Source organism: Argentina anserina, chromosome 4, assembly GCF_933775445.1.
Source record: "Argentina anserina chromosome 4, drPotAnse1.1, whole genome shotgun sequence".
In the NCBI taxonomy this organism is placed as follows: Eukaryota; Viridiplantae; Streptophyta; class Magnoliopsida; order Rosales; family Rosaceae; genus Argentina; species Argentina anserina.
The window spans coordinates 21,202,607-21,224,384 of NC_065875.1; the positions used below are offsets into that span (position 1 = coordinate 21,202,607).

At 38.0% G+C, this 21,778-nt stretch overlaps 3 protein-coding genes across 5 annotated transcripts; 2 read left to right on the forward strand and 1 right to left on the reverse strand.

Annotated features, from left to right (window-relative positions):
• The first annotated feature begins 1,211 nt into the window (after nucleotides 1–1,211).
• On the forward strand, nucleotides 1,212–5,102 carry LOC126792685 (ultraviolet-B receptor UVR8). Of its 3 annotated transcripts, XM_050519145.1 has the most exons (7): nucleotides 1,212–1,477; nucleotides 2,261–2,307; nucleotides 2,395–2,666; nucleotides 2,766–3,115; nucleotides 3,214–3,615; nucleotides 3,925–4,309; nucleotides 4,632–5,102. In XM_050519145.1, the coding sequence occupies exons 3-7, from the start codon at nucleotides 2,439–2,441 to the stop codon at nucleotides 4,872–4,874; spliced, it is 1,608 nt and encodes a 535-aa protein (XP_050375102.1). In that variant the 5' UTR covers nucleotides 1,212–1,477; nucleotides 2,261–2,307; nucleotides 2,395–2,438; the 3' UTR covers nucleotides 4,875–5,102. The 3 variants fall into 3 exon arrangements, with proteins under 3 accessions (XP_050375102.1, XP_050375103.1, XP_050375101.1); XM_050519146.1 differs by lacking the exon at nucleotides 2,261–2,307; XM_050519144.1 differs by having other exon boundaries at nucleotides 1,212–2,666.
• A 7,074-nt stretch (nucleotides 5,103–12,176) lies between these two features.
• On the forward strand, nucleotides 12,177–13,931 carry LOC126792693 (probable pectate lyase 5). The gene is made up of 4 exons (XM_050519154.1): nucleotides 12,177–12,304; nucleotides 12,415–13,152; nucleotides 13,241–13,379; nucleotides 13,460–13,931. The coding sequence occupies exons 1-4, from the start codon at nucleotides 12,177–12,179 to the stop codon at nucleotides 13,679–13,681; spliced, it is 1,227 nt and encodes a 408-aa protein (XP_050375111.1). The 3' UTR covers nucleotides 13,682–13,931.
• Nucleotides 13,932–17,130: 3,199 nt separating this feature from the next.
• LOC126792382 (peroxidase 57-like) lies at nucleotides 17,131–18,304 on the reverse strand. Its single transcript, XM_050518812.1, has 2 exons — nucleotides 18,065–18,304; nucleotides 17,131–17,925 (listed from the first exon to the last, which is right to left on the reverse strand). The coding sequence occupies exons 1-2, from the start codon at nucleotides 18,302–18,304 to the stop codon at nucleotides 17,131–17,133; spliced, it is 1,035 nt and encodes a 344-aa protein (XP_050374769.1).
• Between the last annotated feature and the right edge of the window lie 3,474 nt (nucleotides 18,305–21,778).

The following is a 21,778-nucleotide window of genomic DNA, read 5'->3' on the forward strand; positions in this document are numbered from 1 at the left end:
GTTTTCGATTATCGGCAAGCTCGAACACCTTGACCATCTCCGCTTTGCTGCAGCTTGCAAGGAATATATGGCTAGCTCTTTCAACACAATACAAACTCACATCTCAACGATGGAGGAGTAATCAGTACGTTGGTTCCAATGCTCTTGACCTTTAAGGGAGAAAAAACTAGCTAGCACTCTACGTACAGTGTGTTTGCTGGAAAATTTTACGACCACATTCAGTCATCAGTTCCTCCGGATAAGAGGTTATGCCGTTCTAGCCATGGTTGGTTAGCCACAGTAGCCCCAGATCCCACAGTAGTAGTTACAGATCCATACGATTGCTTCACGAATCACGATCAATCATGATGTGGTTATATATACAACTCGATCTCGAACCCTATAGATAAAGCCGAAACACCACCTCATTGTAATCCTTCGTTGCAGGGTTGCGAAGTTCAAAAGGTTATCTAGTTAGTTGATCCATATCCATCTATGAATGGCGATAGCAATTATCCAGTTAGAAATTGGAATGAATTGTTAAATCAGAAAATAGAAAATTAAAAATTGTAAAAATAAAAGATATAAGAATTAACTATGGTTATGAATCAAAATAACACATGTCATTGTTGTGATATGAGGTGGGTGTGCATATCAATTAGACGACAAATTTACTTCTTTTACATTACATCATAAAAATTTTATAATGCTATTTTTAAGTAAATGATGTCTTCTTATTCAACCACATATCTACAAAAACATTACCATTCTGTAATTATTACCTCGATTTTTAGTGAATTTAGTTCCAAAACGTCTCAAAACAAGAAGAGAAAGAGCTCAAAGTTGTCACCATCCATCAACGAAGCAACCAATCAGACCTTGGATATCATTTTCGTTCCCAAACTTATTCGAAAGGAAGATGTAATCCTCAATCTCAATCTGTCTCCCATATAATTTTCACCTCAGTTTCCGTAAAACCATACGATGAGATAAAATTGGTTATGGAGAGTTACCATATAGTCAAAGAGATTACGTGTAGCAATGAGCATAGTAGAAATATATAGTCAAAGTAAAAGCTTGATCACCACCAAAGCTACAAGATACCACCTCATCTTTAGGAATAGAATTATAAAACTTAGAAGGGAGTCACCTCTCAATCCCACATTACAAAAAAAAAAAGAGAGAAAAATATATAAAGCTCAAAAACTTATTCATATTTTCTCTCTCTCTCTCTCTCTCTCTCTCTCTCTCTCTCTCTCAAACACAAACCAAAAATTCTCCCTTCCTCTTCTTCTCTCTAAATCCTTGACAGAATCCTCATACCACTCTATATAGGATCACACAGCAGCCTTTTGATCATCTGCCCACTTCTTCTGCTTCATATTTGATCCTCACAAGTTTGGCTTTTTTTTTGGTTCTCTTAGGAAAAAAGGTTGAATTTTGTACAATTATTGACGGATGCAGATGGGTTTTGTGCAATCGTGGGTTTCTCTGAAATGTAATCTTCATCTCTGAGTTGTTGTTCCTCGGTCTGTGCTGATCATAATGTTGAATTGAACAAGTATCATATGCATATGATTGTGTTCTGTTCCTGGTGGATTCTCTCATTTCTTTTGCTTAATTGTTTATCTGATCAAGTATACTGATGTTTTGGATTTCTCTGATGGTTTTGTGATCTGGGTATTGCCAAAGTTCTGATCTTTTTGGTTTATTTTTCTTGCAAAACTCTGCTTTATAACTGCAGCCTCTGTTTTTGGTGTTCAATGATGGAGGCTCAATTTGGTCACTTGGATCATATTGATCGGGTTAATCCGAACCGTTTGAGTTATAATGAGTTTACATGGATCAAGTTCTCTATTTTGATGTCAAAATTCTTTCCTCTTTCGGGTGTCTTTAGGCTTCGGGAATATCCATTCCTGGAAGACTCGTATTCTTCATCTCAAAGTTACCATCTTTTAGTGTTCATCAAGGAACCAAACTGATAAAACTGTTATGTTTATCCCTCATTCTATTAGAGGTTCTAAAAAGTTTTCTGATTTGCTTCTGTTGAACTATGATCAGGTGATCCGTCACTGAGTTTCCTTCCAGGTCAAGTTTTTTAGTGTTTGGTGTTTTGATATGAATTCCTTGAATGCTCAAGTCCAAGTTCATGGTTTTTGTTTCTGACACATTCCCGATCATATGTTGATTGGACATAAGTTGTTGCATTATGTGTTGTTGTACTTGCTGAGTTGCTGTCATTTTAAACAGTTTTTTTTATAGGTATGCTTTCTATTTGTAGGTTTGAGCTAGGCATGAAGTTTGTTGATCAATAACATATTTTTGAAGGTAGATACTGCTACATAGATAAGAACATTATGAATTTCGGAGACATTAGATGCTAATGCTGGATATTTTGAATTTCCGAAATATTAGAACTACTTTGCCAAGCTTGGCAACTGCGAATTTAGGCAGTGCCAATGGATGCCACAGCAAGCGGAACCCCAACTATACAATACCATAACATTCCTGACCAGCCAATTACCACCATTGTTGCCACTCCTGTACCAACATATGAAAGGCGGCAACGCCATTGCTTTGGGACCTCCTCAACCCCCGGAGAGTTCCCTTTAGCTGCCAACCCCTCAATTGTCCTTCATGTTCTTACTGCTTGCAATTTGGACCCTCAAGACCTTGCAAAGTTAGAGGCAAGTGATCTGTTGCTCTATGTTTTGATTTCATCGCGCTGCTTTAAATCCTAGATTTGTTGATCCTGCCAGTTTGATTTTGGATGTTTGTGTTTGCAGGGAACATGTTCCTTTTTCAGGCAGCCTGCAAACTTTGCTCCTGACTTTGATTTGTGCATATCTGAACTTGCTGCTCTGGACATGTGCCAGAAGAGAGCTATATTTAAGCCAATGATGGCTGAACAGCGCCAAGAATTGAAGCAAAGATGTGGCGGATCATGGAAACTGGTCCTGAGGTTTCTATTAGCTGGAGAAGCATGTTTCAGAAGGGAGAAATCGCAGGCCATTGCTGGGCCTGGTCACAGCATTGCTGTGACTTCAAAAGGAGCTGTCTACTCATTTGGTTCTAATAGCTCAGGACAGCTTGGACATGGCACCACTGAAGAGGAATGGAGGCCTAAGCCAATCAGGTTGCCAACTTTTGTCCAGTCCTTAAGACACCATTGTGTAAGTTGCGAGAAACAGGAAAGAGAAATTGTTGACTTAATGGAACTCCATTATGTTGCAGATCGCTGCAAGGCATTCGTATTATTCATGCAGCTGCTGGGGCTGGCAGGACAATGCTGATTAGTGATGCGGGGAAGGTGTATGCCTTTGGGAAGGACTCCTTTGGTGAAACTGAGTACGGTGTTCAAGGATCAAAGCTGGTTACCACTCCACAATTGGTTGAGTCCTTGAAAGATATATTTGTGGTGCAAGCTGCAATTGGAAACTTCTTCACAGCTGTGTTGTCAAGGGAAGGCAGGGTATATACATTTTCTTGGGGAAGTGACAGCAAACTTGGTCACCAAACTGAACCAAATGATGTTGAGCCCCATCCTTTATTGGGAGCACTTGAGAATGTTCCTGTGGTGCAAATTGCAGCTGGATACTGCTACCTTCTTGCTCTGGCCTGTCAGCCTAATGGAATGTAAGCATTTTTTTCATGTCTTTGTATCCGTGGCTAATATTTTTTTTTTTCAGAAAAAATGTAAAAATAAAAATAACTTGTTTTTGGAATGAACATGTTCACACTTTGTGATTGCGTAAGATGAATTTTTTTTATTTTATACATGCCAAGTTATTCTCTGGCCACACCGCCACAGCATATTTCTTTTTAATAGTATTGTTTTTATAATGCTTCTTCCAATATCTTTATATTTGTTCCTTAAAAGCCAAATTTTGAGATTTTCTTACTGTATGCAAGATTATAACTACTCAGTTGTATGATAATCTTCAGGTCTGTTTACTCTGTTGGCTGTGGCTTGGGTGGCAAGCTTGGACATGGTTCAAGAACTGATGAGAAGCTCCCACGACTGATTGAACAATTTCAGCTTTTGAACCTTCAGCCCATGGTGGTTGCAGCTGGTGCCTGGCATGCTGCTGTGGTTGGCCAGGATGGAAGGGTCTGCACGTGGGGTTGGGGTCGTTATGGGTGCTTGGGTCATGGGAATGAAGAGTGTGAATCAGCTCCAAAGGTTGTGGAAGCATTGAGCAATGTGAAAGCTGTACACATAGCTACAGGAGACTACACAACCTTTGTGGTCTCTGAAGATGGTGATGTGTACTCATTTGGCTGCGGAGAATCATCTAGTCTTGGACATAATTCTGCTGCCGATGGACAGGTCTTGCTGATTACTGCCTTTATTTCATTTATTTACTCTAGTAGTGCCTCTTAAACTACATGCAGAAAGTAAAGTTGTTCATGAACGTTGATAATGATTTCAAAATTTATGTTGGAACCACTTGTTCCTAATGGGTATCAAAATCCTTCACTCTCATTTTTAAAACGTTTACACCAGAAGAAATTCAGTGCATTCCATATGGTTCTGCCTTTTGGCACAGTTAATACTAACTTCTTATGTACCAGATTAATGACCATGCACTACACAGACGGTACAAATGCTAAGTTGCTGAATCATTCTTTTGTTGTTGTTCATTTTACAGGGAAATAGGCATGCAAATGTATTGGCTCCAGAGCTTGTGTCATCACTCAAGCAAGTAAACGAGCGGGTTGTACAGATCAGTCTAACCAATTCGATATACTGGAATGCTCACACTTTCGCACTAACTGAATCAGGGAAGCTATATGCGTTTGGGGCAGGGGACAAAGGTCAACTAGGAATTGAACTCGTTGCCAATCAGACTGAAAGGGGAAATCCAGAGCTGGTTAATATTGATCTCAGATAGTTCATCAATATCAACACTCAAATTCCTTTCCCCATCTCACCGTCATGCTTTATTCATCCTCTAATTTATCCTCATCGTGACTGATTGCATTTGATGTTTAGATTTTCATGTCCATTCTTGTACATAGAAGAAACAAAGGATTTGTGAAGGTTCAAGCTAGGTACATAGGGGCCTAAACAAATACATTGGTTGTTTATATTTTAAAAATTTGGCTTGCCTCAGGCTTCACTAAGTTGTTAATAGCTAGTACGTTTGTCAGTGTCTACTTCAAATTTATTTCAGTTTGGTTATATGGTTGTTGAATCATTCATAATTTCTCTCTTCATGAAGTTCACTGTTTGTCTTTCCATTTTGCATGAGAGTGAGTGATGTTTGTGTGAATTAGTAGTGGGTGACAGAGTAACTGGATCAGGCTCCATAGAGTCCTACAGTTCTTCATTATCTCATCGTTTGGCTTGAGTCTGTAATGAAGACTTATAGCAAGGTACTGCTGAGATTACCTCATACTTCTGAAGTCCTAAATGAAAAAAGAAATTGGATTCTGGTTATGATGCCAAAAATCAATAAGAAAAAATGGATTACAAATTCATGACTTCTAAGAACAATATATTCCAATATTGCTCTTATTTTGAACTTCAGAGCCACAGCCTTATCTTTTTTTTTTTTTGAGCCACAGCCTTATCAACATGATCATTAAGCTGGATTTCACAATTTGTACTTTGTAGCGGCCTCTGAGATTGAGAACGAGTGAACAAAATAAAAAAAAAAGGAACATGAACACAGAGATAATATCTGTGATCATCTTGTAAAGACGATGGATTGAGATGGAAAACCAGTTAAGCAGGGGAGATTGGAGGAAGGGATTGTGATCTAAATATTGAGATGGCAGAATTATGCAAGGGGTGCGCCAGTTATGTATGCGAGGTAAATCTCATCAGCATTGATTACATGGGAATTGCGAAAGAGAACGGAAACAACAGAATAATAGCTGCAGCTGATGCCATTTTCAACTACAAGAGCTAAATTTGAAGGTGGAGGAGCATCTTGGTTCTTAATAATTTGGCTTCAAACAAGTGAATATGATCAAGAAGCTGAGAAAAAACCCAAATGTTGTCAGGATAGTATCACATCTGCGCACATTACCTACACAAATGTATAGGTAGTGGCTATTTTTCTTAACTTTTACTTATTATTTGCTAGCTGCTTGACCCTGCTTCTATATAAGAGTCGCTATGGGACACCCTACAATTGAGCAGAATAGCCAAATCTTCAAGAAGGTTTGCACTTTGTAATATAGGGACAAGTGAGGCTGCTATAGATCATAAATCATATTAATATCGTAAACGCTAGTATGGTTGCCAGTTTGATGATACTTGTTCCAAGATGAGTACCAGGGCAACTACATTGGGTTTTCTTGAGTCGCTTATGAAATAATTTGGCACACTAAACTCGATCATCATGTTGCTTGAACATGCATGTATCAACGAGCTAGGGTCTTAGGGTTTAGAAAAAAGCTCATTTTTCCAGGAAAAAGGACTAAAAGGCTCAATTCCAATAAGAGAATCTGATGATCCAAGAGAAATTTGAGTGTCAAGTTGAAGGAAAAAACTAAATAATGACAGATGTGAAAGCACATAATTAAACGACTGCTCCAAGCCTGTAAATTAGCTAGAATCTTTCAAGAAAGATTATTCAATCATAACAATATTCCAGCGGCTATTAATTATAAAATCCTGCTTATCTGTTCCTATAGTTGATTAGGTCATGGAGAATGCAGATCGAATTGTAGATTATTCTACACGTACAAATCGTCTACGACCAAGTGGTGTCCTTGATTGTACCACAAGAAACCCAGGCCCAGCAATGCTTGTGAATCAGATAATGTTAATCAAATCAATGAAATAAGTTTCAAATAGCTAGAAATGCTAACTAACAGCTAGAATTAGCTAGCATTTCTAGACGCCGTCGTTTTCCTTAAAATTAGGGCACACTGTGAAAGAACAAGGGCATGCATGTGATGAAGTTTGACGCTCGACTCCGACCAGGTCCTCAAAGAGCCCCGGTCTTAAGCCACATCATTCCGTAGTCAATTAAGGAATACTTGCACGATTTAAACGTAGATCACAGATTCCAAGCTAGCTCGCACAGAAAATGTAAAAATGCATGAGGTGATTGAACTCTAAATTTTTGGATCCTGCAAAACCAATCTGTTAAGAATATAATCATGTGAACAATATCATAACTTCACATGAAATATACTATAAGATAATTTAGTACATTGAAACATACTGCAACAAGATCTAGGCATTCAAATATGTATAGTTATATATACAGTGTCTTGATTTTTTTTTTTTGGAAATGATATACAGTGTCTTGATATAGCAAGCAAGTTTGCAGTTATATCTGTTCATCCCACCATTAATGTACCATATCATTGTGATCAAGAGACTATCGGCAATCCTCTTCTGTACACCCTCACAGACATGAAGTTGGTGTCGACGACTCGACGGTGCAGTACAATCTTCGGGTATTTATTGTGTGGCTCCATTATTGATCGAACTGGGAACACAATTGAATTCATCTTCCTCTTGCCGACACGTACATGTTCCTTCACTGCAGTAATTCACATGCTCACATGTACTTATATATACTACCACGTACGTATACACACCCAACGAATTTCATTGTGTCATAATGACAAGATCCAACTACATATATAGATCGACTCCAATACATACATAATCAATATACAATAGTAGTACCGGTACAAGCTGCTGCGTACGCATTATTGCCTTGGTTGATATGAATGCATATATTTAGATCGACCCCAATACATACATAATCAATATACAATAGTAGTACCGGTACAAGCTGCTGCGTACGCATTAATGCCTTGGTTGATATGAATGCATATATTTTCTCAGTAGCTAGTCAAAATATGTTGTTTCTCATCATCACTCGAATGTACGTAAGCACCGGTCCCTTCTTGTCCTTTGCTTTATATGTAACATCCATCAGGTCTAAGCATCGAAACCACCAGCAGCGAGAAGAAGAAGCAAAAAGTGGGTGGTACATTGGTACGTACCCAACTCGATCTGCTTCTAGCTTTTACTGCTTTCGTTCACAGCAGAAGCTATATATGAACTTGTAACCTAACACGTACTCCAGTAATCCAGTTCGTTGAATTGACTTCAATCTTATTAGATCTAGGCTGTGATATAGCGAAAAGGGAATGTAATGAAATAAAACTTTGATCTGTGTGAGAATGCTTCAAGCATATAAAATACCTGCATGTTCTAATAATATGAAGTTAATCAAGTTAACTGTTTCATGTAGAACAGGTTTAATTCCTGTTATATATATATATATATATATGTGTGTGTGTGTGTGTGTGTGATTAATTAGACCTATCTAACCCATATAGCTAGCTAGTTAGAAGCTACATTTATAAATTAGACAGATTGATCAATTTTTCTCTTGCTTGCTGTAAAAGAAAAATCAAGTGAAGATCCAGATCGAGCCCCATATAGATGGCCGCAAATTAAGCTTGTTTCCGAGTCCTAACTTTAGCGATCAATGAGCAAAGTTAAACTGTTCGAGCAAGGGCGGATACACGTTGCGGGCTCTATAGGCTACAACTCAGACGAGATTTTTGTTATTATAGAAACGGGTTACCTATCTTTACTGTAGATGTCATTAGATCAGTTGGCAAACTGCTTTGCTATCTTCTGTGTCCCCATAATCAAAGGTTCGAATGCTATCAAATCACTTTTTCAACATTTTCTCTATTTTATTCTACTTTTTGTTTCTAATGCAATCGATCTCGAGACCTAATGGTCTCTGCAATTAAAGCAAAACCAATAGCCACTGAGTGACTAACATTTTCTCTATTTTATTCTTCTACATCATTTCTCATTTTCTTTGGTTAAATTAAATCTAATTTTTTTTTCATTCCTTATTTTTTCAACTTTATTTTTCATGAAACGATGAATATTCTACTTTTTAATTATAATTCTAGCATAACATGGGCATAAAAATTAATCTTGAACATGTTTACTCATATTTCTACACTTCTATCCGTATCTTTAGAAAACATTTCTCTAATAAGACCGAGTTTCGGTTCTAATCCTTTAACAAGAACAAAAAACACAATTCAATTAGCCTAGATGAAATTTTAATTCTGGATCCACCACTGTGTTTGTGTTCAAGATAGTCATGATGAGTAAATCATCATCGATCATCTGGTATTTGGCTCTAGCTAGCTCGAGGACACTAAGTAATTATCACATCACGCTTCAGTGACCTCACTCATCATAGTGAGAACAATTTTACTCATGAGTAACTTAATCTATCCAGTAAATGTGTTATGTAATAATAATTAATCATTACAAACTGATATGGAGCATTATTGGAGATATATTTAGAATAATTTCACCATATAGCTAGGGTCACACCACCTTGAACGAGTTTGGTGAAAGTGGACTTTTGTAATCCATATATAAATCTCTATGATATGATCCTTCTCATCTCTAAACTAATGTTAAAATCCCAAGAAGAAGGTGGAGACCTGAATTTCTTTTTTAGACAAAAAAAAAGGAAGAAGAAGAAGAAGAAAAACAGAAATACGAGTATTGTTGAGAACAATTACCAGCAATAACGGCCCCAGATTCGTAGAATTGAATAACGGAGGGTTCCGATTTGACCTTAAGCGATGGTAGGACCCAGGAAACAGAATGTAAGGGAGCAAAGCTCACATGGGCGAACGTGAATTTCCAACTTAAAGTCGCCACGTCATCATTTGACGGATAGTACGGACCCTCCCAATAAAAGAGAGATGTGATTCAGAATTTTATAATGCCAATCATTTAGAGTTTAATTCCTTTTTATCCTAGGCTACGTGGATTCACTTAAGGAGTAACTTGGGATGAAAATTTTAGTGAGAAATGTTCAATGTATGCATACGCAACAAAATCGTTTTTGAATAATGAGCATTATTTTTTCGAACTCCTATGAATTTTACTTATCAAAACAACAGGTGCCTAGGTTGTGATAAACCATATCTCTTTAATTACCTTCAATATTTTAAGATTTTTGCATTATGCAAAATCCATAATTAACTATATATATATATCGATTCCATATTTAACTATATACATATCGATATATGCCACCTCCAAATTGATATAAGCATACTCGCATCAATTTCACAAAACACAACATACATGTTAACTTATAACTATATATAAGCCGGTGTCTCATTTAAATTAATAATATTAAAATCACATCAATTTTACGGAACAACTAACATTTTATGTGTGATCAGAATATACTTAAAAACTGTATGAGTCTACTCTCACACTCGAATATCACCTAATTCGTCACAATGACACCACAAAATCGGGACTAGAAATAAAAATATGATACAAGATATATATCATATCATGTTTGACATTAAACTTGTAAATATTATGTAATGAAACTTTTTCCCAAAAAAAAAAACTTGTAAATATTATTTATTTTTCTCAGTATGAGTATTCTTGGAACTTCAATTTATTGGTGAAACTCTTGACACCAGAGGGTTATAATAGTGGAGATATTATATATGCATTACATTTTTATGGTGTTCTTGATGCATCTCCTTAGAGCTATAAAACAATATGATTTAATGAGAATAACTCGCATTTTTCTTGTAAGTGAGTGGTTAGAAGTTACTAAAGATGTAATAACTACAATTACGATAGAGAATGCGACTTAGTGACAATTGGAGTGATAATAAACTGCGTTTTCCTTATCACAGCAATAGTGTATGTGCATGTGATGTGGGCAATGAGGATGTGAAAGGGGGATAGAAGAAAAAGAGAGAGGAAAGAATAGATGATTGACCCTAGTGAAGAATGGCCATATTAGGTGGATCTCAATTCCGGCCTCAAATACATTTCTTGCACTGTGGAGTTTTAGTAGGGTGTGAAAATGTTCTTATTAGGAAACAATCTATAAATTTCACGCCATATAATTAGGATTGAGAATATGTAGCAAAAAATGAGTGAATGAATATAGGGTGGGTGAGGTATGCCACATGCAACAAGGCACAAAAGTCACAAGTCTTTATGATTCTTTTCTAAGACCTTCCACACTAAGTATACCATTTACACAATAATTAAGCTCCTTGTGGTCGATCTCTCATGTGCTTCATTCTGTGCAATTGTGCTCTGTGTTCTAAGAAAAGGGGTTAGTTTCGTTTTCTTTGATCAGGAAGGCATCAAATTTCATTCAGAAATGAAGGGATTGTTGCTAGTAGAATACCGATTTGATCTGAGACTCAAATAAAAGATACGCCGCGGAATTAACTAAGATTATTGAGGTGAATTAATCATGTCATTGAGTTTAAAACTTGGGAGGATGCAATTTGGAAGAGACTAATTAACTAGTGTGATTGAAGTGTGTTTAGCTACAAAGAATACAAACATATCAATTATAGGTGTACGATTATAGACCGGCCTCTATATATGATGCAAAGCAGCAAAAGGAGACCTCTCTGTATGTGAGTGTGATTAGCTAAACTCACCGACAGAATAGTGTCGGTGTGGCTTTCATAATACATTTTTGTTAGTTTTGTTTCCGTTGGCAATTTGCAACTTAAATATATCATATAGTGATGTTGCAATAGTGCTAAGACTTTGAGAGTTCAATGCTTTCTGACCTTACTCTCAAATGGAATCGTAACAACTACCAATTCCGACAGTGAGCAGTGGCGGATATATAGGTTTTGTTTGAGCATACATGTAGAATGAGCTCCCGATCGAACCTCATTCATCATCTTACTAGTTGTTTGTGTAATTTTGTTTGACAAGATATTTCATCGAACACTTTATCTTATATTGTATAAAAAACTTACATTCACACAGTAATCGTCGAACAACAATCAAAATCCGACTAAGTCCAGAGTTTGAATCCTTCTCTTTTGTTTGAGAGAAAACACATTCGGGTTAATATAAATCCAATCTGTTGGTTGGCTCGCAGAATCTCATCCGGCAAGAGAGAGATGACTTAACGGCCAAACTACCGTCTTGGGGATTCTTCTACTCAGAAATCATGAACACCATTTTCTGTTCTTTTTTTGTATCAGAAAATTCATCGACTTGTTGGACCATAACCATTAATATTGTTAATTATTGAACCTCTTTTAACTCCCCCATTGTTCCCCTATATATAGAACTTCACCTCCCCTCAACTTCCTCACAAACCCACACTCCTCTGCTTTCTCTCTCTGCCTTTCCCAACCAGCAGATAGACCAGATCACCATGGCAATGCCACTCTCATTTCCCTCACTCCTCTCTCTCCTCTCTCTCCTCTCTCTCCTCCTCATCCCATCTCTCATTTCCTCCTCCCCGGTCCCAAACCCCGATTCCGTAATCGAAGAAGTACACGGGTACATATGTCACCATTTCTCACACAATGATGATCACTACTCGAAACCCTCTACAACATTCAAAAGTTCTTCATAGTAATCATGTATATATAACTCTTTGTTCTTTGCAGAAGCATTAATGCGTCTCGAAGGAGTTTAGGTTTTCTTTCTTGCGGAAGTGGAAACCCCATTGATGACTGCTGGAGGTGCGACCCCAAATGGGAGCAGAACCGCCAGCGACTCGCCGACTGCGCCATCGGCTTCGGAAAGCACGCCACTGGCGGCAGAGACGGCAAAATATACGTGGTCACCGACTCCAGCGACCACCCTGTCAACCCGAAACCAGGAACTCTCCGCTACGCTGTCATCCAAGACGAGCCGTTATGGATCATCTTCAAAAGTGACATGACCATTAAGCTCAAAGAGGAGCTGATGATGAACTCGTTCAAGACCATCGACGGCCGAGGAGCCAATGTACACATCGCCGGCGGGCCTTGCATTACTATACAGTACGTCAGTAATATCATCATCCACGGCTTGAACATCCACGACTGCAAGCAAGGGGGAAATGCTTATGTAAGAGACTCTCCAAACCATTACGGGTGGAGGACTCTGTCCGACGGGGACGGGGTTTCGATTTTCGGGGGAAGCCATGTTTGGGTGGATCATTGCTCCCTCTCAAACTGCCGTGATGGTCTCATTGACGCCATTCGTGGCTCCACGGCTATTACGATCTCCAACAATTACATGACGCACCACAACAAGGTCATGTTGCTAGGTCACAGTGATACTTACACACAGGACAAGAACATGCAGGTCACCATTGCGTTCAATCACTTTGGAGAAGGCCTAGTTCAAAGGATGCCAAGGTATAGTCAACGTTAAACCTTTCAAGTTTAATTTTATCAAGGTGAATTTTCGACCAGTTAAAAGTACTAATTCAGTGGTGAATTGCAGGTGTAGGCTTGGAAATTTTCATGTGGTGAACAATGACTATACACATTGGGAAATGTATGCAATTGGGGGTAGTGGTAATCCAACTATTAACAGCCAAGGGAATAGGTTTCTTGCACCTAATGATGTATTTAACAAAGAGGTAAAAAATTCAAAAGGCGCTGTAAAATTGGTTTGTTGTTTACTTGTTGTGATGTAGTAACGTAACTTTGTTTGTTATAGGTGACTAAACATGAGGACGCACCACAGAGCCAGTGGAGCAAATGGAACTGGAGGTCTTCAGGGGACTTGTTGCTGAATGGTGCATTTTTCACAGCATCCGGTGCCGGATCATCTTCGAGCTACGCCAAAGCTTCGAGTTTGGGTGCAAGGCCATCTTCCCTAGTGAGCTCACTCACAGGTAGTGCTGGTTCACTCAAGTGTAAGAAGGGGTCGCGTTGCTGATGAGAAAATTGGGCTGTAATTACAACTAGTAGCTACTAGAATTTTCCATTACGCTGATGTATATCGGCTTTTTCACTTCTTCTTTTTTAATTTTGGTGTTCTCAACCTTGGCTTGTTTCACCATTAAACCAAGTGTAATTTTTCTGAAGCAAGTCCAAAGTGTTGATGGTTGAACCACTTAAACATGAAGTGTAAGCTCAAGTGGTACACATATATTATGTATGAAAAAAGTTTCGTATCATATCCTAAATTATTGTGGTAAGTTCAATGTAGTACCCAACTTCAAAGTTGTACCAGTGTAGTACCCAAACTCGCAATTCGCTATCAACGACGGGTCTGAGGCCAATTTCCGTCATGGCTCCGTCTTCTAGGTCACGTGTCCCACACGTGACAAAAAAAAAGGTATTTAGTACCCAAACTCTTGTGGGAATGTCAATGTACTACCCATACTCTGTGTTGTACCAATGTAGCACCCAAACTCGTAATTCGCTATTAACGTAGTACCTATCCGAGCCCAGGTTGCTCTGGTCTGGCCCCGAATGTGAACCGGGAAGGTGGGGTGAGGGGAGTAGTGGGGGCATAGGTGGAGGAAGAGGGAGGGTCGAGGGTGAGGAGACTGTAGGTAGAGGAGATGAGGGAGACGATGTGATGGCTCAAGGTGGAGTTGCCGAGCTAAGAGATGTCGTCGTCATGGTTGAAGAGATTGGAAAAAACACAACCACTTCGTTTCCCTCACTTCACCTACGGCCTCCTCACCCTCGACCCTCATTTTCCTCCATCTCTACCCCCACCACATCGTCTCCCTCACCTTTTGCACTTACGGCCTCCTCACTCTCGACCCTTTCCCTTTCTCCACCTCTACCCCCACTACTCTCCTCACCCTACCTTCCCAGTTCACATTCGGACCGAACCAGAGCGACATGAGCTCGGATGAGTATTACGTTGATAGCGAATTGCGAGTTTGGGTACTATATTGGTACAAGTCAGAGATATGTGTAATACATTGACTTTGACACAAGAGTTTCGGTATTAAATACCTTTTTTTATGGTCACGTGCGAGACACGTGTCGGAAATTGGCCTCAAACACGTCGTTAATAATGAGTTTTAGTACTACATTGGTACAACTTTGAGATTGAGTACTACATTGATCTTGACGCAATAGTTTAAGACCTGATGCGAAACTTTTTTCATTATGTATATATCTATGACTATCTCTTTCTTGATTGTCTGTCTATCTCAGTTTTCCTTCCTGGCCCTCCACATGGGGTGGTGCAATGGTTAGGGGTCTTGGGGATTTGAATGAATGAATGAATGAATGAACTTGAGCTCAAGTTAGGCACACATCAATGCTTACTGGTAGTCTTATTTATGGAGGGCCATCTCTTGCAGACCTAAAGAAGAACATTTTTAAACAAGATGTATAGACTTGACAAACTTGTAAAGACACCAAAGCCTCAGAGTTTATCTCCCAGCTTAAACAAAGTTCTGCCAAATTTTATTTAGTGGATCCGATACATTATTAAAAATATAATTAATTATTGTATCAAATATGGACCCATGATCATATATATATATATATATATAACTTGAAAAATGTACTTTACGTAGGCGGCTTTCATAATCCAATACACCATGCATTAAGAATTTAAGATCCCCACATGTCTAACGTAACATTATAGAAAAATTGGCCTAACATTGATCAAAATCATAAATTTTGAGTTTGCTTTACTTATTATTTGGCACTTTTGTATGATGTGATACATAATTAATTTGGTGTATTCGATTAGCCCTAAGTCTAATTGGTTCAATTATCACAAACATCCCAAGTGCATCCAATTGATTTTCGATCTGACTTGCACAACCCCAGTCCCCAGATTGCCAAATGTTATCCCCAACACTCATATGAGGGGAATGGTATGTGTAGCACCAATGCCATCCACAATTAGCAACATGCACTATCTTCAAAACAAGGAATTGTCACACTACGTCATTCTAAATCCAACAACTCGATCTGAACACATTCAATTCTGAAGGTGATTTTGGCAGCTGAAATAAATATAAGCAACCAAACAAAAGGCAAGGTCTGGATCTCTGGTTTCAGCAAGTTCCTATGAAGATAACATATCACGTTCCATATGCCCAATTTGATCAGATACTCGGAGCACCATGCAATTTGAAAAACTGACACAAATTATTAGCAGGATGTGTTTCATATCTGACCCCACCAGCATTTGCGGTAGATCTACAAGTGTATGAAAACAGTGATCGTATATAACTTTATACAGGTTCTTGAATTACCCTACACGACAATGCAAGATGAACATGATGAGAGTCTTCTAAAGGGCATAAGGACCTAGAACTCAGAAAAACTGGAAATTCACTAGTCTGTATTTCATAAATAAAGAGCTGAGACAAAATGATTGCCAAAAGGGGAAGATATAGGATGCTTTTTGCAAGACCTACGATTCAGATAGAAGTCAGTTACCAAGGTCGGCTTGATTACTTCTTTCTAGCCCAGAAGTGCCCAGTAATGCAGCAGGCTAGCTCCGGCTTAATTCAGTTGGCCATGCATAAGAAATAACGTGCTTCGAAATCCTTTTTATCTCTAACATTCTTTTTTCTATGTTCCAGTAGAACATTGAAGCTTCCACAAAGGTGTTAGAATTGACTAGATATTAGAGTCTTAAAGTATAATAACTTTTGTACAATGACAGAAAAAGGGATGTGAGATTAGTTTGGCATATTAACCATGTAATGTTTATTGGCTTGACAAATAAATGTAATGGAATACATTGTGGATCTTAATTGATAATATTATGGAAATAACCACAAATGGTGCAACAGGAATGAAGCTCAATCCCTTTGATGGAGTTATGATTGAGTTGTTCCTTAGCACTATAAAAGGGGTCCCTATGTACACTCATATATACGCTCAAATCAAATGACTTATCCATCATAGTTTTCACGATTTTGAGTGCTGCATAGAAGACTTCTTTTATTTACAGTTTCTTATTCATTTGCTCCTTATCGATGGCTACTAACAATGGTGTTAATGTTGATCAAGGTTGGTCTCTCATATCTTATATTTCATTTTGCGTCATCACCTCATATGATTGTATGACTATAATTTGATCTTATATTGTAATGTGTTTATGTATGTGTTTTGTTTCCGTGATTTAAAGACAACATGAACATTGGATCATTTGGCTTTTCTATAGATCGAGCCTCTTTCTCACTATTCAACTATTTGCTTCGTATAATAGGAGCATGCGATTCTATATTTAATCATAAAAGTGAATTTGAACACTTACAATAGATATGTTATTCATCAAAATTTCTGATATCCCATACATATATAACCAATGAAAATACATTTAGCAAAATTCACATTATATTAATTGTTGCTTTAAGCTATGACCAACAAAAAGGTGCCATAATTTTGCATGTCTTAGAGCTCCGTCTGTTGGTTAGGTTTACGACAGTTTATTCTGATCTCTCCGTCATTTTTCGTCAGAACTGATAATCTTCCCAGCCTGATCATTAACTTGACAAATCTTTTAGTCCAACCTTCAGGGTCAGCAGCCATTTGGTTCACAATTTCTACGGTATTGGGATCAAAAGCCAATACCTGATCCGTTTCAAGCAAGCCTTTTCTATTCTGCAGGTTCAAATAATATTGATTGTCGAGTACTTCTGGCGTTACGGGATCAAAGTCCACAGAAAACGTTTCATCCGGAGCGGGAAGTGCTGGGCACTTCTGGGCTAGCTCGTCAGCATAAGCTGGGTCTATGAAAGGGTCTCTGGCAATACCCTGGCCTGGGCGAAATGTGTATATTCTCTTACGAATTTGGTCACAATGTGATTGACCAATAGAGTGTGCACCAGACAAGACAACCATGTCTTCTACCGAGAAGTTTCTTACAGAAAAAATTTTGATAATATTTTGCACAGTCATTTCAGGTGTCGGGAGGTTCTCTTCAATATCACTATTACGTGAAGTCCTAGTGTCACGGCGGCCTGCGGGGACATCGTGACGCGGTAGGCCGGAGAGTGCAACGGCTTCCCGAGACGCAAATGCTATTATGTCAGCGCAGGATACGGTTTGAGGGCATTGGTTCTCGAGCTCGGCTTTGATTTCATCAATAATCTCAAGACCTCTCAGTGTTTTACCATTGGTCCCGTCCGCTTTCTCTACAATGCTACCAGATACTGATTCATCTAACAGAATTGAGGCATCACAACCCTGTTGCACATAAACATGATGAATTGTTATTCCTTACCACGTAATTAACATACGTATGCATGTTGTGGAAGATAAGTTATAACTTATAACACATTCGAATATCTTATTATCAATTTCAGAATGCAACGTCGTTGCTCACCTTGACAAAACAATCATGGAAAAGCAGGCGGATGAAGGCAGGAGTCGTCTTGGGATCTTGCTCATGATGACGGTTTATAATTTCTGCGACAACATCCTCAACCTGGGGGCAGCTCCTAGAGTAAAACCCGACATGTAAGTCGTTCCCTAGGCCTTGTCCCTTGCCCTCGGAGGGAAGGATGGTGATGGTAAACAAGGTGAAGATGAGGATAACTGAGGGGGGTAGTAGATGATGAGCCATCCTTGTGTTAATATTCAGTATATTGATTAATGACACTATTGTGTATACTAATGGAACTTTATGTTTTTGCCTTCTGTTTTTGATTTTGGAGACGGCACTCATCGTAACGAAATAGACGGGAAGCCATAGACAAATTGCCAATTATATGTCTTATCTCCGTCTCCGCCATAGACAAGTTCTTCACTTCCTATTATCTTCCATTCAAAATATTGTGAGGCTGTTATTCATTGTAAATCTCAAATTTGACCGGAGTATCTGGTGGATGATTACACCCATTTTCTATGCCGTAATTTTTTTCAAGTACTAGATCTAAAACAATAAGACTTGAAAATGTGTCAATGGCAGGCAACCATAAGACGACACCATCTATACGACACCATCGACTCATATCAAACTTTTTGTGTCTAAAAGCCTATAACTTGATTCTAATCTACTATGATTGTGCCATGAAATGACGTTGTATTCCATAAAACAATGACTTCATCATAAATTATTTTTTTCAAATGCAAGGCCTTAAAAAGGAAAATTCTATAATACATCGTTCTATAGTATGTAGCGTGAATAATGACTATAAACAGTAGTGAACAGTGTTGGACAGTAATAAACAGTAGACATGCACAGTAAACGTAAATAATGATAAAATGTGAAAACTAGATAATAAATTTGTTATTACTGTTCTATTATGAACCTAGCTTTAAATTCTTAGGAATTAGCCTTCAACATGCCAATAATTTTCACTTAATGACCCTTTTGTCTAAACGGTCACTTTTCTTTTGGCAGAATCACTACTATCCTAGAAAACAATAAATCTGGGTTCTAATAGTGCAGAATAAAAACATATTAAACATGCAAATTTGACTAAACGTGCAAAAAAAAATCAAACAAAATTAATTATTTTTGCGATGGAGTTTTAGGACACCATATAGAGTTTTATTTATTCAACATAAATACAAAAAATATATAACTCAGAGTCTTCCTCTTAAGTAAACAATTAAGCTATTTAGCTACACATGATTGAAATTTAAATACAAACTTACTTGTAGAAAAAAGCACACCACACCAGATGAATACAACAAAGGACACTTCAAACAGTAGTAAATAGTAGCAAACACTCTCACAGTTCACACTATACTATACACTCACACTTTTTACACTCACTATACTAGAACAATAATATATTGGTTTTCCTTTCTTCCTGAAAGGCTTAAGTTCTTCTGATTTTTCTCTCTTCTAACTTCCCTATCCTGCCTTCCCAAGGAAGTTCCTCCTCCTTATAGCATTCAGACTCCAAGCATAAATTAAAATCAACAGACGACAGCGGGAGACATATTTATTTGTGTACAATAAACTAGGTTGTCTTTACTCGTCAACAACCACACCTTAAAGAAAGATTCTTTGTTTGGATGCGTCGGCATAAACTATTCTTTGTTTGGATGCATTGGCAGCTTTTAATGTTCTTTGTTTGGATGTGTCGGCAACTCTTACTTTTCCATCATGTTTGTGACATTGTAATATTCCTCATCTGCATAATCATAATCTGCTAAAGAATCTTGGTCCTCATGGTCGCTTTCTTGTTCTATTTTTCTTCACCATCTAGATCTGAGTCATAAGGAAAAGGATAATGAATCATGTATCATTTCTCTTTCTCCACTTTCTTTAGCCATGTTGAGGTTTCTGGAGTTCCATATATTTCATTCCTCATGATAGCAGAGAAGAAATCACAGGCATCCGGTGGAAGATGATTGTATCATGTGACTATGATTTTTTCTTTACTGGCTAAAAGACTAGACTCATAATCCATTTGAACCATGTTTTTTATGCACATAATGGACATGGCTTTCATCCATAGAATGTTATTGTTGGGATTACAATTTTTTCCTGAATTCCTTAACTCTTTATTGAACCCTGAATAATTCTCACATATTGATATGGAGAAATGTAATTTTTGCGTCAATCCAACACTTCCCATTTTGGAGGGGTAGAAATTAATTTCAATCTCAGGATGCATCCATCTGGACGAATGTTCTTTACTGCCTGAGTTATGATTTCTGGGAAACCTTCCAGGTCTTCGTTTGTCTTAGTCCAAAGATTGTGCACAAATCCATTCTTAATGAGCCATAGCTTCTGCTTCAGCTTGAACATCTACAAGATATCTCTCATAATATGGGCCGGAAACTATTGCCAAGGTTGAAGGAAGTAATTTACCGTCTCCGATTTTGTAGTGAAATTCCCACCAAGCTAATTTTTTTAGAGCTGAAATAGGAACTCGTGCACTTTCAGGACCTTCCAAATACTTGATCATTCCACCGCCTTCCTTTGAATTTTATTTTTCTTCTTCTTTTTCATAGACTCTATAAAATTCTTCTGTCAGAGCATTGAGGCTTCTCAACAAATGTTCTTCGTCTTCCTCATAGAAAGCTTGAAGAACATTATCCATAACGATCTTATGCTTGAAAGCCAATAGCTTCTCTATTTTGAATATTGGTTATTTAAATTTCTTTAAAGGATAACCATGAACATTTTTCTTCCCAGTGACCTCAACCATTTTCCCCCTAAAAGGGGCTATTATGTTTTTTGGCAAAGCAACAGCCTTCAATGGACTTGGTATGTCTTTACCAGCTTTACCGACTTTACCGTCTGTTGTTTGAGACAGGCTAGCCGGTCTTTACTCTGAGACCGATCAGTAGAGGTTGTATCATTTAGATACAACAAATACTCTTTACTGAATTTTTCTTCTTCATCAGAACCTTTAGTACCTCTCTCAGACTTCTGATCTCAACCCCCTAGTTGAATCTTATCTTGAATTTTAACCGGAGTCGATGCAGCTACTTCATAAGACAATATGAATTATTAGACTGGTGCATCATGAGGTCCAATAGTCTTGTCTCCTTTTTTTTTGTATCTATTCCAAAGACTATATAGTTCCAATCTCAGCTCCTAGGATTTGATCTTTCATCTTCATCTCCCTCTTCTCTTCTAAACGTCGCCACTTCTCTCATAAGCCATCAGGCAAAAAGCTCTTGTTACCTGCAATCATTCCCACATCATATTCATACTGGGATAAAAACATTTGTCACCTCAGTACTCTCCCTCTATCTGTTGCATCAGTTAATTTGTAGTTTTTAAATTTTTTAACTCTTTTGTTATCAGTTTTAACTACAAATTTGTTTTCTATGAATGTTTCAGCGCCTTTGATGCTCTTGATCATAGCTAACACCTCTTTATCCTTAGTGAAATAGTTTAATTCTACCACATTAAACTTTCTTGATAGGAACTTGCAAATCTTTTCCTGAATGGTATCTGGGGTCATGGCCAGAACTACTCCTGTCCAGTAATAATTATTTGCATCTTTCTGCAAGATGATTAAGGCTCATTCTTCCGACAGCTGTAAGGGGGGTAGACTTTGGGCTAACTTCTTGATCTTTTTGGCAGTATTACTGTCGTCCTCCGTAAAACACTATTTCTTCTTGGAAC

Coding starts and splice junctions, on each gene's coding strand:
- LOC126792685 (XM_050519144.1), top strand. CDS start 2,439: ATGGATGCCACAGCAAGCGGAACCCCAACTATACAATACCATAACATT. Junction 3,616..3,924: donor GCCTGTCAGCCTAATGGAAT/GTAAGCATTTTT, acceptor GATAATCTTCAG/GTCTGTTTACTCTGTTGGCT. Junction 4,310..4,631: donor ATTCTGCTGCCGATGGACAG/GTCTTGCTGATT, acceptor TTCATTTTACAG/GGAAATAGGCATGCAAATGT.
- LOC126792693 (XM_050519154.1), top strand. CDS start 12,177: ATGGCAATGCCACTCTCATTTCCCTCACTCCTCTCTCTCCTCTCTCTC. Junction 12,305..12,414: donor GTAATCGAAGAAGTACACGG/GTACATATGTCA, acceptor TGTTCTTTGCAG/AAGCATTAATGCGTCTCGAA. Junction 13,380..13,459: donor ATGATGTATTTAACAAAGAG/GTAAAAAATTCA, acceptor TGTTTGTTATAG/GTGACTAAACATGAGGACGC.
- LOC126792382 (XM_050518812.1), bottom strand. CDS start 18,304: ATGGCTCATCATCTACTACCCCCCTCAGTTATCCTCATCTTCACCTTG. Junction 17,926..18,064: donor TCCATGATTGTTTTGTCAAG/GTGAGCAACGAC, acceptor TATGTGCAACAG/GGTTGTGATGCCTCAATTCT.